Below are 17,338 nucleotides of genomic sequence, written 5' to 3' on the forward strand. Positions count from 1 at the left end.
TGCAATCTCTTCTTATGATACACAAGCCCCAGTGCATCATGCTGTAGTGAGCAGATGAACCTGCAGTTGGTTGATGGTAGATTTTGCTTTGCAATCATTCTGAATTCCCTCTGTAGTTGGTAGCTTATTTATCATGGCCTCTCAAATGTGATTTCAAGTGGTTTGGGTTTTTAGTGGAATTGTGTTGCAGGGGGGGGGGGGGGTTGTTTTGCTCTGTTGACTGAATTTGAATTATATTTTTAAATATAAATTCCATTCCACAGTTGAAATGGGGAACTAGTTAAAGACGAGCCTTGGCTAATCATGAAACCTCTGTCATATACAGACTTAAACAGGAAACTGTTTTCATCAGTAAAGGGACTTTGTACTTTGTGCTTTGTTCAGGATGCCTTGCTTTGTGTAGTGTGCCTTTGTGATCATTTAACAGCTATGAAACTTTCGTGCTGTAGGGAGATTAACTCAGACTCCCATGCTGCCACAGAGTCTGCTGAGTACTGTTCTGTGTTTAGTCTCTATCTCCAACACTTGAACACATATTCAGCTTCACAAATCGAATAAGCTCCAGACATCGGGGTAGACTCTACTCTGTGAATGCTTTTCTTCAGTAAAACCTTATCACTGTTGAGAGTTGGGGTAAATGCCCAGAGCCTTAAAATCACTGATGAGAGCATTATTTGTTTAATTTTGGAGGATTTATGTCACATGGTCTGTAAAAATGCTGCATATTGAATGTTAGACAGGACAGCTTCTATGCAAGGCCAGCGTCTGATCTACAGGATGCAAACTTGAAAATCCCTTAGCTGCTTGTTTTGACCTGATTAACATGGAACACAAGCACAGGACCTTCTGTTCACCACCTTTAAAAATGATTGTTCAAATTACAGGACGCAGTGAAGATATTACACAGATCTTTAGATTTCAAGATGTTTATAGTCACTGAGCTCTATAGTGACGTTTTTACTGTATTTGTCAGTATTCGGACAATGCTCTCTATTTATGGGGACCTTGTTTACTTCTAACTATGCCAGTGCTTTGCCTGTCATGACAGAAACATATCTTTTATGGTGTGTTCACTGTCATTTAGTATTTACGGCCTCAAGATTTACACAACCTGATTTACAAAGGGAACATCCTCATTCTGTGGATTTCTGCGTCTACTGACAAGTGCTGAGATAATCGGTCCGAGATAAGATATTAAATCACTAATTTCTAACTGTAAATAATGCAGAGACTCTGTGAGTGTATGAGCCATTGTGTTCTCATAGGGAATTGTTCAGAGGATGTTTTTGACCAAGGGGGTTCACAGTTTTGTCAGTGTTAGGAATTCAATTTTGTAATCTTTATGTTTTTCTACCGATAAGGCACGAGAACAGGAAGTATCCAGCCTGGAATCTGATGTTAAAACGTTCTTTTCACTTTATTCGTCAGTAAATTGAAGGAGAGAGTTTTCTTTACAGCTTCCGTCTCTACTACAATAACACTGTTTTTCATACGAAACTACTGAATGAGAAAAATAATTATTTGTGACCTGATTTTATACAAATGTTAAGACGTTTGGGATGATGGTCTATGTCACTGGTGTGGTTTCTTTTGCTTCTTCTTGCTGCTGTACAGAATTTTGTAGAACAAAATCTTGGTATTTTTATACCAATTATTTGAAAAAAAGAGACTATGATTACACGCCCAGTTGTTTGTGTTTTTATTACCAACCTCTCACATCACAGTTTAGTAAACCTCCATCGTCAAGACTGAGAAATTGATTTCATCATTACATCAACTACTCATAGTACAACAGAAAAAACTATCTTCATAAACGTATATTGAGAATCAATTTATGTACAAAATTATGCAAAATTATTAAATTATTAAAAAGTGAAAAGAAAAGACAGCATTTGATAGAAAGCCTTTCACACTTTTACATCTGGAGTCTTCTCTGGCTGTTTGTGTTTAAAGCTCACTAGTCAAACACTGCCGCCTGCAGCTCAAAGGGGGTTATTACAAGAGATACAACAAACCATAATAAATCAGACATTCCATTATTCAGAATGATCAGAATCAGGTTTTAATGCCAAGCAGGTTACACATACAAGGAATTTGAACATGAATAGTGTATTTGTGCAAGTATAAATAAAAATAAATTAAAAAAAGAATAATAAATATAAGTGCGAGTTCAAAAGCAGTATAATGTCTCCTTAAGCTGGAAGACAAATCAGAGCAATTATTTTAAATTTGTGAAGGGAATATATTTTAATTATTAATATAATGTATATTTTAATTTTATTATCATTAATAATATGTAGTATTTTCTTGTGTTAGATGGTGTAGAGGGTGTGTTTAAATGTAGAAAGCTGTTTATTTTAATTTGAAAACTGAGGAATTTAATGATAGTATGATATGTAAAATGACTTTCAATCGTCTGTCAGGCTCTTTTATTTCTCTGTGACCGTTTCCCCGAAGCATCAGTGCGCATGTTTGTGTGCAGCAGAGAAACAGGAAGCAGACTGACAGTCACTAAACATGGGATCCACTCTCCGCTGCCCTCATTCAGCGCTGGAGGTGCAGGACTGTGCTGAATGCTCCGCTCCGGGCTGCAGCCATGAACCCGCGGGGAGGATAGAGACCAGCGCCCACGTCTGAGAGGAGGTCAGTGATGCGATCGAGAAGTTGTATCGACAGTTTATTGATCTGAGGTGAAACTTCTGACGGCGTGGAGCAGCATCCTCTCACCGGTGCAGGCTGTGACGCAGGGTCACATGTCCCACCAACTAAACCTTTAACCTGCAGGACACTTTATTCTGTGTGGACCTTAAACTATATTTAAAGATACCGAGTAGACTTGCAAACATTTGTACCTGAGATTATATCTCTGTTATACTTATGAGGGTTAAAAAAAGTTTATAATAGGTCCAGTGGTTTTCTATTTATTTATCAACTTACATTTGCGTATTATTGGAACAGTCATTCTGTGTATTTTCTCTAAAGGTGAGATTTAGGTGTGTTCAGTTACATTTCATTTTTCAAACTTAGCAGCGAAATTAAAAAAAGCATACTCCTTAATGATAATATATTTAATAAAGTGTATGTATGGAAAAAACACAGATATCTACTGAGAATGATGAGAACATAAATTTGCAAGAAAAATGTTTATATTCCCTGAGATTAGAGACAAAAATTAGCTGGGAAACTTCAGAAATGGTCTTAGATGAAAAATATAAATCAAAGCAACATGTTGAGGAGATTTTGTGCACAGTTGCAAGCAAGTCGCTGCAGACATCATGCGAGCACTGTTTAAGTGGGAGTTGCAGTTTCCTCTGAATAACCTTCAAGTCCTTGAGCCTCAGGACTCAGAGGCCACCACAACCAGCTCAACTCCTCCAGCCTCAGTCTGCTCATTCCGCTGCTCGCTCCTCACTCATCCAGCTCGCAGCTCCAGGTCCTGCACAGCGACGTCCCTTTCTTTGCCCTCAGCCTTCATCTGCTACTCAGAACACGATCATCTCACTTTACTACTTGGAATCTGCGTTCCCCATCTCGGTTCACTCATTCAGACACTCACAGATTCTGGGCTGAAACCACGAGTATTTCCTTATTACTGAATCTATTTGCAGAGTGTTCTAATTTAATCAGGTTCGGGCCATCTGACAAAAACAAACACTAGTTGTTGTTTTTTTTCTTGCAAACTGGTGAATATCTGCCCTTTACTTCTGGCAAATTTCTGAGAATATCTGAGTGTTGTTCTCATAAATTTGTGACTTTGCTCTTGCACTGACCACCTTGATCCAGATCTCAGTGCAAACTCAACCACCTCAGATCTGAAGAAAACCAGATAGTTGTGTGTTTTTGTCACAGAAGATGTGAGAAGACTGTGTTGTCGTGGAACTCGCCTGTTTTTCTTTTCTTCCAAGGATCATATGATTGTGCTGTATATGATGATGATCGTGTCACATCCTCGGACTAATAATGGAGGGACAGCAGCCGGTCATGTGACGTGCTCCTTTAATGGGATATTAGTAAAGTTATGCTGAACATTCCTGCTGCAGAGGGTTAGTTATCATTTCATTTTAAACGAGAGAACAAAGACACATTGTTGCTGTGCTTATTTGAAAATCAATTTAAGGGAAGAAAAAAAAAAAAACACCAAGTACAATTGAATTGATTCCTCTCGCAAGTGGCTACAGCTCTGTTCATGAAAAGGCTGTTTTAGATTGACCGTAGCATTTTGTCCGTGCAGCCCATTCGCTGTGTACAGCAGTTTACAAGTCATTTCCTCTGCTTTTGTGTGTGTGTGTGTGTCTTCTCCTCTGCACACATGAGTCTAATTTTCCAAGATGACACTTGACCGTCTGGAGCGACAGGGAAATGTGATTAAAATGTCCCCCCCCCCCCCCCTCCACCACTGTGGAGAAAGAGCAAGCGAGTCACAGAGAGAGAAAGAGGAGAGGGGGTAGAGAAATTAGTCTGAAAAAGAATCAATCATTTTCTACATGACACAAGACTTCCTATGTTTTGTTCCAGAGATGGACTCATGTGGCAGTAACCGATAGCACGGTGCATTGGATAGAGTATATACATTAAGACTCCACACTACAAAGTACATTCAAATGCACGTGTTCTGAAGAGGACTGTGACTGTGGCGTAGGGGTCATTGTTTTGTGAGTAAACTGATTTGTGTAAAGTGTTTTTACAGAGATACAGAGATCTTGAAATAGATCTATGGTGGGAAACAAACAACTGTGTGACCGGATCTATGTTGTTTTTGATGGAACAACCACTTTGTCATAGTTAAATGAAACATCTTTCCTCCTTAAAGAAGACAGAACAACTATGAAATATATATTTTTTCTCGGTCATCTGTATCTTATCATCTGCGTCACTGTCTGGTTCCTCTATGTTTGTTACCTTCAGCAGGTCTGCGTCGGCCCTTGGTCCAGTTCCGCTGGTCAGACCGGGTCCTGGTCCAGGTTTCAGTGATGGCGGATCATCTGGCTCCTGCTCTGCTGGAAGCCTGCGTGGTGGTTGGAGCATCTAATGACAAACTCAGGGAGGTCTACCAGGTATTTTTTTGTTCAGGTTTATTCTTCAACTGATATTAAGGATTTCATTTTCAATAGTGATCTGGCCATAAAGGCAATATCACAGATTAAAAGAAACTGTAATCTCAAGATTCCAAGAAAGATCATCTCATTAATAAATGTGCAATCAGCGAGGGAGAAAACGCACATTGCTCATTGGTCCAGACCATAGATTGTATATAAAGATGGACTCCCCAAAAGTGAAGCCAAAGTGTCTCGAGCACCACCCAGTGGCCCCCCCGATTGCTACCGCGCAGACTCATTGGCGGTGACAATGACGTCATAGGTGCAATATGGCGGCATTCGTATCTGGGATATTTTGGCTTCATTTCTAGATAGTGGGAGGAAGAGGAGATGCATCGTCCATCGTTATTTACAGTCTGTTGATGCCATGATCTGTGTTCGTTACACCTAAGTTGTAAAACTGAAATATGTTTTCCTTCTTTCTGTCATTAAATGAACCACATGAATATATGTAGTAAGTAATGTGTTAGTTTACGTTATTATATCATGTATTAAACAGAAACAGTATTATAATTAGAATAGAGGGTACTGCAAACCTTATCTTTATATCTCCCGCTTAGACTATTAACAATAACGGGGCTCCTGAGCACCTCCTGCTGGAGCCGGAGGTACTGCATGTCCTGGCGCCTCCCTTCGTCAGCAGACCACAAAATGAGAGTGACGTGGTGGGTGCACATGGGAAGAGGCAACGCTCCTTTCCCAGGAAGAAGAGGGAACATCATCCTTCCGCAGCCTCAGCCCCGAGCCAAGGTTTGATACCTGCTTGTGTGGGCCACCCGCTGCTCACATATCAATACATAAATAACAGTTGTTTTTAATTAGAAATGCCTGTGGATGCACAAACATGTTGTCTAGGTTTCTGATTCATCCCTCACATAGTCGTATGAGACTTTCTAATCCCTTTGACAAATTGTATTACCAGTATTGTTGTCTGTGATTGGTATCTTTCAGTTTGATATAGTTTTAGATTTTCATATATTTGCAGGTGGAGCTGCTGAAGCGAGAGGAGGGAGTGAAGATGTGAGCGTTCCTACAGACATTGACCTCAGGGCTTTACCTCAGCTCTGCTTCCCTGGTATGTGGTTTTTAAATCTATGTTACAATATTCCTCTGAAAGCACTTACAGTAATGCATCATCATCGTATCATCATAATTCAGGTAATTGTGATTTTGTGTGTGCATCCTGTTCAGCCATTGAAGTGTACCATGCAGATTTGATAACGTATATTTCTTTTCTTTCTACCAGGTGGGCTCCAAGTAACCAATGAACAGAAAGATGAACAGTTTCACTTCCTCGTTTTCACTGACGTCTTTGGCAACAAGACCCATGGAGTAGTGATGCAGTGCTACCAACAAATACTGGTAAACACGACAACGTGTAATACTTGAATATGAGTAAGATAAAACTAACTTTAAATGAATTCCGGTCACTGTTGGATTCTCTCTGTCTTTACAGGAAGGGATCTCATGCTTCCACAATGAAGCCGGGTCCTCTAAGTTTTCTAAACTTTTCTCTGCCTTCGGTTTCTGTGTCATATCCAAGTATCCTTACTTCAATGCCCTCAGGGACTGTCTGTCATGGTGAGACACAGTGTACTAAACCTAACTGTTCATAAATTAAAAACACATGGCTCAATGTTCTTTATGTTCACATTACCTGTGCAGAACAATTTGTCTCATTATTTAAAAATGATTAAATTAATTGCTCTCTCTCTCTCTGTTTCTCTCTCTCTCTCTCTCTCTCTTTCTCAATCTCTTTCTTTTTCTTCATCAGTCTGTTAATCCAGCTGAGAACTTGTCGTCTATCAGACATGGAGGACAGAGTGAGGGAGTTTGCAGCCAAACTTTCACTCGTGCCAATCCCACCTCCTGGACAACTGCATTTGGTGTGTGTGCACTCTCGTATGTGTGTGTATTCGTTTTTCTCCGTCTCCTTTGAGTGCGATGAGGTCAGTCACTGGGTATAAGACAAGCCGCAACTGTGTCTGTTTTTCCAGATGTTTACTTTGCGTCCTCTGACGATTGTCTTACCGTCCAGAGAGGACAAAGACCACCCAGCTGTAGATCTAGACCTCCACCTGCCTTTCCTTTGCTTGAGACCACAGCAAATACTGCAGGTAGTTCACATACCTGTGTTTGTATTTGTAAGTGAAGCAGGAGAAGTCTCCCTTTGACCCTCTCTCTCTGTTTGTCCACCTCACTGTCCCTGTGTCCGCAGGTGCTGTCTTGTCTCCTGCAGGAGCAGAGGGTGGTGTTGTTCTCTGCTGACTGGGCCAGACTCACACTGGTTGCAGAGAGTTTGTTGCTTTTCCTGCAGGTCAGTTCCCAATCTTTGTCTGCACATCTGCAAAGGGCAAAGTAGTGTTAAAATTAATTACAGGACAATACAATACATATTATAATGATCCAAGGAAATGTTTAAGTTGTAATCAGTTAATTATTTAATCTTTTGACCCATATCTTTGTTCACCAATGCCTCCCTGATCTTTCTGTCAGCCTCTGTCATGGCAGCAGCCTTATGTTCCCGTCCTGGCCAGAGGCATGCTGGACTTTCTCATGGCTCCCACCGCCTTCCTCATGGGCTGCCATCTCAGCCATTTTGAAGAGGTCGCTACTGTAAGTACAGGACATCAGATGACTATGGATTTACTGCCATTTTAGTCTTAAAGGAGACATGTTATGCTTATATTCAGGTTCATAATTTTAATTTGGGTTATGAATTTAAAAAGTTTATAAGCTCTAATGTTTAGAAAACACATCACTTTCCTCATTGTGTCCATTGCTGCAGCTCCTCTTTTCAGCCTCTGTCTGAAACACTTGGTCCGAGCTCCTGTCTCTTTAAGACCCCCCAACTTATAAAGCTTTGTTGTGATTGGTCAACTGCTTCAAGCGCGTGTAGGAAATTTCGGCCTCCAATCTCGCTTTACCTGGCTTCGTTAGGGGGCGTGTCATAATAGCCACTAGGCGTGCATTAGGCAACTGAAAAAGCATCATCTCCTTTAAATTGACTAACTGAAAAGCTAAAAAGTTTTTCCAAGTTCAAATAAAAAATGTTGTCAGTTCTGACTCCGTTTTAACTTTATTTGTCATTTTTTTTGTTTAGTTTTTACAGCTCAGTGGACTAAATAGAGAAAGACATCCATTTTAATCTTGATTTCTTTTATCCAGGAAACAGATGATCTGATCTTGATCAACATTGATGGCGGAAGCGTTTCCACTTCCTGTTCTGATACTCTTGACCTTCCACAAATTCCTCCAGCTGCTGCAGACTACTTCACACAGAGGTACTTATTATCATCCAAGTAACAGACCATAGGAACACGAGCAGGTGCATGAGCCCGAGACAGAGCCAGTATTGGTTTGTAACGTCTGAGTGTGTTTTGCAGGTGTCAGTCTCTGCAGATGAATTTCGACTTGCATCAGTGTCACCACGCAACCTGCAGCGACATCAACGAGCAGCGGGCGCAGAGACGAGCGTGGCAGCGCAACCTCAACCACGACATCCAGAGGATCTCGCTGGAGCTCATCGTCAACATATTTAGGTTCTGCTTGTATTCTTTGGGTCCTACGATCCAATGGGGTGGTTCTCCTCAAATCACACACACTGTGTTAACACAAACATGTACGTTTCCTACAGGGATGTTAGCTGCCATCTTAACTATGAACATCGAGTGTTTAACAGTGAAGAGTTCCTGAAAACCAGAGAGCCGGCCGAGCAACTGTTTTACACAAAGGTAAAGCGATGTTTTTTGATTATTCTGGCTGAATTGATGACATAGTGTAGCTGATATCTCTTGGTAGAGACGTGACGCTGGAGCAGTTCATTCTCAAACTCACATGACTGTGTTGCAGGTGTTGGAGACTCACATCTTCCACTTCTTTCTCAAGGATCGTCTCAACAAGAAAATGGATAATTACGCTCGCATGGAGCTCAGCACGCGTACTGAGAAGCAGAAGTAAAGTATCGCACTTCTCGAATCATTTTCATACAGTTCAACACTGGACATGTATGTGTGTATTTATTAGGAACTCTTCTTAATGGAACTCAATTCAACCTACAGCCTCAGCCAGTAGATTTCTGAAACAGTATTATAAGCATTAGTTTTTAACTGGAAACAAAGTGTTAGTTGAAATCCACTGCTTTAACTATATGATCCTTTTTTCTTTTTTTTAAATTTTTTTTACATACTGCCTTCCTCTCCATTTTGGTACAGGAGCGAGACTTTTTTTTTAACTTTCTCTCATATATCCTCTAGAATGAAGTCTATGGTGGAAGTGGCACGCAGACTCACCATGCAGGAGATTCAGGCGCGGAGGAAGAGCTCCATCATGGAGAGCAGGCTGAATAAAAGACTGGGAATGAGCCTTCCTAACTTAGGAGACGACCAAACCCTCAGCCTCCAAAGAAACAACCTGCTGACGGGGATCATCCTGTCTGACTCTGGTGAAACTGCAGAGGAATACACACAATTTCATATATGCTATTTATATAAAGAGGCGAACGCTATCATGATGAATAGGTGGCAGGAAAAGATTTACAATTATTCTCTTCTTCTTTTTCTTCCTTTCTTGTCCTCGCTTCCTCTTCCTCTCCACATCTTTCGCTCCCTCTCTCTCTCTTTGTCCCTCAGCTCTAAAGAACCCTCCGAAGCCTGTAAAGGTGTTTAAACTCCCAGACTTCCCTGCGTCTCTGTCCTTCCATTCAGTCCAGAGTTATTACAGTGAGCTCATCCAGCACCTTAGCAAGGCCATCTTCTCCGTCCAAAACGAGAACTCTTCTCTGCTGGCCAGGTACTTCTCTCTTTTAATGCTCCTCTTGTCATTGTTTTCAGGAACAACCCTGTCATTCAGGTGTTTTACTACCAGACATTGTTTGTTAATGCAGGTACTGACTCCCTAATACTCAAGTCTAATCTTTCCTCCGTAGATTCTACTACCTGCGTGGTTTCATCAACACCTTGTGTTTGCGGCGGCTGGATGCTCTGAGTGATTTCCAGAACCTCTACAAGACGGACACCGCCATCTTCCCCACGCAGATGGTGACGTGGCTCGTGGACTCGCTGCACAGGGACGAGAGACAGCAAGCCGACCAACGACATGAGCTCAAGAGACTCATCCTCAAGGTCAGTCGGCTCACAGGCATCTTCGCACCTGCTGATAGACTGTGTGTGGTGCAAAGTAGTGATGATGTTGGGGATCATATTTCTTCATCCATCAGGTGAAGACAGAGAACGAGAAGCCGCCGGTGGAGCCCGATGACCACGTTAAGAAGTTCAAGCTTCCCCGAAAACACCTGCATCAGGACGAGTTTGTGCGTTGTGTTCAAGAATGTGGGATTGTTAACGATGTGGCGACCATACACCGTTTATTTGATGCTCTCACGGAGGGTAAGTGAGGGAAGAAAGGTCGAGACGTGTGGGTTAGATACAACTTTTAATTTCTGATGTTTTAATGAATTGTGTATAACCTGTGGTATTTTGAGTCATAAGGTGCTATAAATGCTGTGCTGCTGATTTTAAGTTTTTTTTTTATTCCAAAGCATTAACCCATAACATAAACAAATTAGAGCTGGGCAATAAAACAATGTCAATACACATCAGTATGTAACTTATGCATTCTGCACAATGAGGAGTTTTAACACTTTCAATAATTGGTATTGTGAAATGTACTGTGCGTCACATTTTACACCTGAAAAAATGAACTCTGCTATTGAATAGTGACACTGTTTAAAACATTACATTACATTACATGTCATTTATCTGACGCTTTTATCCAAAGCGACTTCCAATTAAAACTTATAAAACATATCTTTACTGTACTTACATGTATTGTAATTTTTTCTGTCACAAGCTTTAAAGCTGCTCTAAATATGTACTAATACTTAATTTTACATCAACAATGGATCAAATAACTAAATGTATTGAGAATATTGCTAAAAATAAAAAAAGCTGGCTCTAGATCTGCAAGTAAATGTCAGTAATAAGTTATTTTTAACAATTTACTTTGGCTCTGAGACCAAATATTTGACCAACACTATAAACTTTTGTTTTGTGTATCTAATGTATTCCCATCATGAGTTATAACACTAGGCCCTTTATTAGTCTTAGGAAAATGTCATATTAAACATTTCAAAGGAAAAAAGTTTAGAACAACATAAATCAGGAGAGAATAAAAGAGGCAGTGTCATGTGACATGGGTCATGAAATGAGTTGTGAGTTCATGGTGCGGTTCTCCACTGACACATGACGTCTTTTCACGCTGCTGAAATCCTATGGGTTTTTTTCTCCTCTCCTCAATGGGTTTTTCCCCCCATGTTTTGTTTAGATTTTTATCTGCTGTGAAAAGGAATCATCTATGGTTAGATGGAAGAGAAAACAGATGGAGCTATAACATGACTGAAAACCAAACCGAATGGCTTGTAGTTGTTGTCTGGGGGCAATTCACTGTGGATTGTTGTGGATATTCTGGGTTCTGCAAGTGGAACTAACATAATCTGTTAATGTACATTTTTCTGCTTGTATTTGCGCGTGTTTTTCTTTCCCATGAGTTTCTTTGTCTTGTATACACTTTATTTGTCTGCTTGCATATGCACCCTACATACCTCTTACATGTCTCTCACAGGTCTTTGTGTCCTATAGGCAAACCAAAGCAGGTGGAGCCTGAACTCTTCAGACTCTTTTACACCTTCTGGAAGGAGAAGGATGCTGAGGCCCAAGATGTCAACCTGCCCACTGAGGTCATTGACAACCTTGACAACAGCGAGTGCGTCTACAAGTTGTCATCCTGTGTCAAGACCTCCTACGGTGTCGGTAAAATCGCGATGACGCAGAAACGCCTTTTCTTGCTTAGCGAGGGACGACCTGGCTACCTGGAAATCACCAAGTTCAGAGACATACAGGTCACCAGAGTCTTTGATCCCTTTTCTCTGAATCACGTTTTCTCTGGAATTTTCTGTCATAACCCCCGATTCTTACAACTGCCCCATCTCTGTGCAGGAGGTGAAGATCGCCTCAGCTCCGTTTCTACTTCTTCGTATTCCCTCCCTTCGTATCCAGACCTCTGGCAGGCCTGAGGTGTTCGAGGCCAACCTGAAGGCAGAGACTGAGCTCTGGAACCTCGTGGTCAAAGAGATGTGGGCCGGACGCAAGATGGCGGATCAACACAAGGTAAAATCTGGAGTTCCACTGGGAAGAAACAGTAATTTATGCCTTTGGTCCAGCAACAAAATGATTTGATGTCACAGGTTTAGCAAAAGTAAAAAAAACACACTGAGGACCAGGGTCTGAAACTGTGGCAGTTTGTAGTGATTCAAAACTGGCCGCTGACCATTCTGTGTATATGTACACATACAATTATAAGAAAAGTGTTTTGTATTCAGTGCTTTGACTATTTAAGTCACTTTAGAGTATGTTTGTCATTGTGCTTACCCACCTGTACAATATATACTAGGATTTCTCTACCATTCAGCTCATTGTGTGTCCCTCCAGGACCCTCAGTATATGACTCAGGCCCTGACCAACGCCCTGCTGATGGACGCTGTGATGGGCTGTCTGCAGACCCACAGGTCCATCGTGGCTGCCTCTAAGCTGGCTTACTTTGACAAGATTAAGCATGAAGGTTGGGGCTCACTCCTGTTGTGCTTCTTTTTTCTTTAATTTCATTCAAATTTGCAATTGAACAAGCGTTTCTTATTTTGTTTATGCTCGTTATGATGTTGACGCTAGAGCTGAGTCATTATTATCCTTTTTAATGCATCATTTATATCCTTTGCCGTTCATCCTCTCTTTTGTATCCATTAATTCATTCAGAACCCATGATGGTGCATGAAACTACCTCCGAGACACTAAAACACAAGATCACCCCGTCGCTGGACATGGCTGAGCCTCAGACTGTGCATGTGCTGCTATACACACCAGGTATTTGGGGCAACTTGAATATAAATCAATATTCATTTTGTCTGCAGAGTAATTTATGGACCTTGACCCATTTTCCTGGTATCTCGTGTGTCTTAAAAGTCATACATGACAAATTGAACTAAGAGAACTAACATACACCCCTTATACGTCATTGTCATGGTAACAAATCTCATCTCTATAGCCCCTAATTTCACGCAACATACATCCCTGTTGGACTCTCATTGACATAATTGTCACAGTACTTCAAAAGATGTAACGATAATCAGTTTATTTATTGAATGGTAATCAGTGAACAAACTGAGCTGCTGTCCCATCATGTGCCTCATTTACTGTGTGTCTGTTGTGCACTGACACGAGTCACAAGACACCCACTGTCCGTGGTGTTATGTTCTAATGAGCATTTACACCAGACAGACAACGTGAAGGACAAACAAAGGACAAAGATTTCTGAGTTAATGTTTCTAGGAGCTTATATGTGAGTGTTGAGTGTGTGTGTATGTGTGTGTGTGTCTGTGTGCACGCACTTGTATAAATGTTTTTATGGTAAACGATGCTCCAGGGAAACCTATTCACATAACCTGATTAGTCTTGTTGAGCTGTATTTTATCAGGGGGAATAATAGCGGCCCTGTCAGTGTCTCATTTGTTTACACTGTGACAGAGAGAAAAGATCATCTGCGAGATAGTGATCTTCTTGGAAAGATAATTGAGTACAATGAACTAAGTAAAGCAGATAAACAACATTTTGTGAAGTGATGAAGTTGAGAACAACGAACCAAAATAGTGTGAAGTGATCAGGAGTTTGGGACGGCTGTGGCTTAGGGGGTAGAGCGGATCGTCCACTAACCACAAGTCTTTGGTTTGATCCCTCTGCTCCACCAGTCCAAATGCAAAAGTGTCCCTGAGCAAGATATTGTACCCCAAAGCACAGCATATTTAAATGTGAGGATATGGGTGAATGTAAATACAGTCCAATTACCATTTACTTTGAAAAAAATAATACAAAAATAATTACCGGTTCCTCTCTATCCGTTCTATATATTTATTGCCACTGGGGACATTTGTGCATACAGTACCTATAGAGTGACGGTGGTTGGTTCTCTTCTCCTTCACCCAATGCACTGATCCACTGCTCTCTCTCTCTTTCTCTCCCTCCAGGTCAGTTGACTTGCAACGGCTCGGGCATTGAGAGGAACCCGAAGCTGTGGGTGGCTCTCAGCGGGGGCAAAGTGGTCGTGTTCGATGCAGCGAGCTGGTCCATGTTGCAGGACTGCATCCAGGTTGGAGAGCTGCAGCTGGTGAGAGCAGAGATGCCGCACTTCTATTGCTCAAAGTTACATTCACTTAAATGATAATCCCTCTAATCTGTTAAGGTTATACAAATTTAAGTCTGGTTACAAGTCTTGTAGAGCATTACTGCATATGTGGAAAAATGGAAGAAAGAAACCGTTTGAGGCCGTAGTGGGAGCTGCATGAAATTCTGTTGGTCAAGTGAATTGCCTTTTGTCACTGGAGGCTGCAAAGTATACTGTATGTTCAATCTCTAAAGTTTATTACACTTCCATTTCAACATGTTTTGATTAAATATGACATATTACACATCTTTATTAAGTATTTACAAATAATATGCGTGATGCTAATAATTACACTGTTGTTGCATCTTCTGCGTAGAACTGCATGCTGGGATTGGACCAGGAGCAGGTGTGGATTGGCTCCCAGGACTCCGTGATCTACATCATTGACACTCACAGCATGTCCTGCAACAAACAGCTGACTGAACACAGACATGAGGTGACCGGCCTCACGGTGGACACCAGAGATCAACACAACAGGTTGAGACATTGTTAACTTTATTGAGTTATTACAAGTTAAACATCAGACGCACTCTTCTAAATGTTAAGTGTCAGTCCGACGTCTCTCTCCTTCCCAGTCAGCAGACATACTCCTGCAGCTGTGACGGGACGATCCTGCAGTGGGACTCAGTCAGCCTCAAGGTGAAGCGACAGTTCCACCTGAGCTGTGACCGGCTCTCCTCCATACAGATCCACGACGGCACGCTGTGGTGCTGTATGTACAAACTGTCCTTCTTTACGTCCATTTTTATATACAGTCTATGGCTCCAATAAATCTGATCACCGTGATTTGTTCGTGCAAACTCTGAGTCCTTCATTCCTGTTGGAAATGTTTTAACCAATTGTGTATGTGCAGTACATCTGCTTGTCAGGGTAAAACAAGATCTGGGTAAGGAATTGTTGTGTGTGTATGTGCAGGTTGTGGCGACAGCATTGTGGAACTGAAAAAGACGGGGACACCCCAGCGCAGGATGCCACTTCCTGACGACCTACAGAGCATGCCCAGTAGCTTCAGCAGCTTCATTGTCATCCCTGAGGTGACTGTGCCATCCTAATAGACTGTGTCGATCAGTCGAGCACGTTAACAGCCGTTCAGATATCTAACAAGTCAGTCATCCAACATGCAGTTCAATCAGCAGCTGTCAGTTCATTAGTGAATATAAACGGTTTGCCAGCACGTGGGACATGAAACAGTTCACATAAAAGAACTCTAATTTTAGAGTTTGGCATCTACATGGGTTTTTAGCCGGAGCCAGTAGTCACGGCAACCACTGGAACCGAGAGATGCAAACGTTTCCCATCTCTTTGAATATCCAGATCCAAAAATGAAATAGTTTGCGTGCTTGCTAGAGATGTTGATACGCACCAAGCTTGTGTTTCTACCAACTAAAAGCACATTTGTGACTTTACAGTTTTTTTCGGTGTTGTGTGTTTGTTCCAGCAAGGTCAGCTGTGGACGGGCTGCGCGGACTCAGGGGAGCTGTGTCTCTGGCACATGAACAACCACAGACATCCATTCAAAAGAATCTCCCTGCCGGGCAGTTCAGGAGTCACCTGTATGATCCGTGTCAAAGACCAGGTGAGTTGTGACAACATGTCAGGTCGCAAAGTTCACTCGTTATTATCTTAGATTGCTATTTTTATTTTTGTAAAATACTTTGAGTTGAATGTCTTTGCTTTTTTCCTGACATTTGTCAACAAAACCATTGATGGAGGAAACAATCTGCAGATTAGTTGCAGCCCTAATTTGCTTTTATTATGAACAGGGACTGTGTGCGTACTGTCTATCGCTGTTTTTCTGCGTTGAATTGTTGTTGTGCACTCATTTCACCACCCGTTAGATCTTCTGCTACCACAACTGTCACTTATCCACTGTTACTTTTCCCTCGAAACCCTTCCCCCCCGCCTCAGATCTGGGTGGGCTGCTGTGGTCAGAACACAGTCGGAGGTCAGTGCGACGGTCAGATGAGGAGTCAGGTGTTGGTGGTGAACCCCGAGAGCCACACTGTGACAAAGGAGCTGCACGCTCACTCAGACAGCATCCAGACGCTCTGCTCAGCCGAGGATCGCTACGTCCTGAGTGGCTCTGCACGCCGCGATGGCAAGATCGCCATCTGGAAAGTGGAGTAGAGAACAGTGACAGAGAAAAAGCAGTAGAAAAGGAAAGAGGTGGTTACATGTGAAGCCAGAGCAGTGTATGGGGAGAGGACAGAAGAAAAACAAAGACGCTTGACGGAGCAATGAAGGCTGACTTGAGTAGAGTGAGGGTGAATATAGGAGAAATATAATCACAAGTCACAAATAAAAATACATTGAGGAAAGATGTCAACAGCAGATATCAGATATTGAAGTGCCACAGTGTAATTGTCATTCCTGTTTTATTGTCAAGCACTGATAATAAATGACATTTTCAGGTATTATTCTGTTTATGAGCCTATGTGTGATCCTATTCCTGTTTGCTTACTATTTATTACATTCCGGCTTATGCTGAATTTCAGTCCAATTTATTCTGATGAACCCAGTTCCTGCTGAATGATTGTGATTTGATTATATTTATGGATTTCAAACTCAGGGCTTCAATCAAAATGTTTTAATTCAGGTGATTGCTTCAAACACCAGTACAGTGGACTGTCCACCTGCTATAATGTCCTTCATGTACCAGTAGCATGTGCTGTCATTTGGTGCTAATTTTACCTGGAAGCTGGTTCAAAGAATAACATTTGACTTAATACCCAGGTTGATTTTTTTGTTGACTGAATCGATGTAGTTCCACATGCATATTGAGCTGTTATCAATTAGACATGAGGCTTTAAACCAGATAACACATTTTCCAGAGTGAACCTCAAGTGCAACATGAGTAAGTCGGAATTAAAAAAATTCCATAACATTCAAAAGCAAACAACAACTCTAAAGTTGAGTAAAGATACAACCCTTGACAAAAAACGCATGAAGCAATATAGAATTTAAATATTTCT

The 17,338-nt window shown here is 41.5% G+C and overlaps 1 protein-coding gene across 3 annotated transcripts; it reads left to right on the forward strand.

Moving 5' to 3' along the window:
- The first annotated feature begins 2,516 nt into the window (after positions 1–2,516).
- Positions 2,517–16,793, forward strand: LOC117776338 (DENN domain-containing protein 3-like). Of its 3 annotated transcripts, none has more exons than XR_004616426.1 (28): positions 2,517–2,643; positions 4,909–5,054; positions 5,657–5,846; positions 6,082–6,171; positions 6,343–6,458; positions 6,553–6,677; positions 6,871–6,982; positions 7,094–7,213; positions 7,315–7,413; positions 7,593–7,712; positions 8,265–8,380; positions 8,483–8,638; positions 8,734–8,830; positions 8,949–9,052; positions 9,353–9,540; positions 9,728–9,887; positions 10,024–10,219; positions 10,315–10,483; positions 11,735–11,994; positions 12,092–12,262; positions 12,584–12,713; positions 12,905–13,012; positions 14,170–14,309; positions 14,683–14,843; positions 14,946–15,078; positions 15,282–15,400; positions 15,805–15,942; positions 16,275–16,360. XR_004616426.1 is itself a non-coding variant. In XM_034610184.1 (28 exons), the coding sequence occupies exons 2-28, from the start codon at positions 4,971–4,973 to the stop codon at positions 16,491–16,493; spliced, it is 3,825 nt and encodes a 1,274-aa protein (XP_034466075.1). In that variant the 5' UTR covers positions 2,517–2,643; positions 4,906–4,970; the 3' UTR covers positions 16,494–16,793. The 3 variants fall into 3 exon arrangements, 2 of the variants coding, with proteins under 2 accessions (XP_034466075.1, XP_034466074.1); XM_034610184.1 differs by having other exon boundaries at positions 4,906–5,054; positions 14,942–15,078; positions 16,275–16,793; XM_034610183.1 differs by having other exon boundaries at positions 14,942–15,078; positions 16,275–16,793.
- Positions 16,794–17,338: the final 545 nt, after the last annotated feature.

This window comes from Hippoglossus hippoglossus, chromosome 16 (genome assembly GCF_009819705.1).
Source record: "Hippoglossus hippoglossus isolate fHipHip1 chromosome 16, fHipHip1.pri, whole genome shotgun sequence".
Taxonomy (NCBI): domain Eukaryota; kingdom Metazoa; phylum Chordata; class Actinopteri; order Pleuronectiformes; family Pleuronectidae; genus Hippoglossus; species Hippoglossus hippoglossus.

Coding starts and splice junctions, on each gene's coding strand:
- LOC117776338 (XM_034610184.1), top strand. CDS start 4,971: ATGGCGGATCATCTGGCTCCTGCTCTGCTGGAAGCCTGCGTGGTGGTT. Junction 8,639..8,733: donor CTCATCGTCAACATATTTAG/GTTCTGCTTGTA, acceptor CGTTTCCTACAG/GGATGTTAGCTGCCATCTTA. Junction 10,484..11,734: donor ATTTGATGCTCTCACGGAGG/GTAAGTGAGGGA, acceptor TGTGTCCTATAG/GCAAACCAAAGCAGGTGGAG.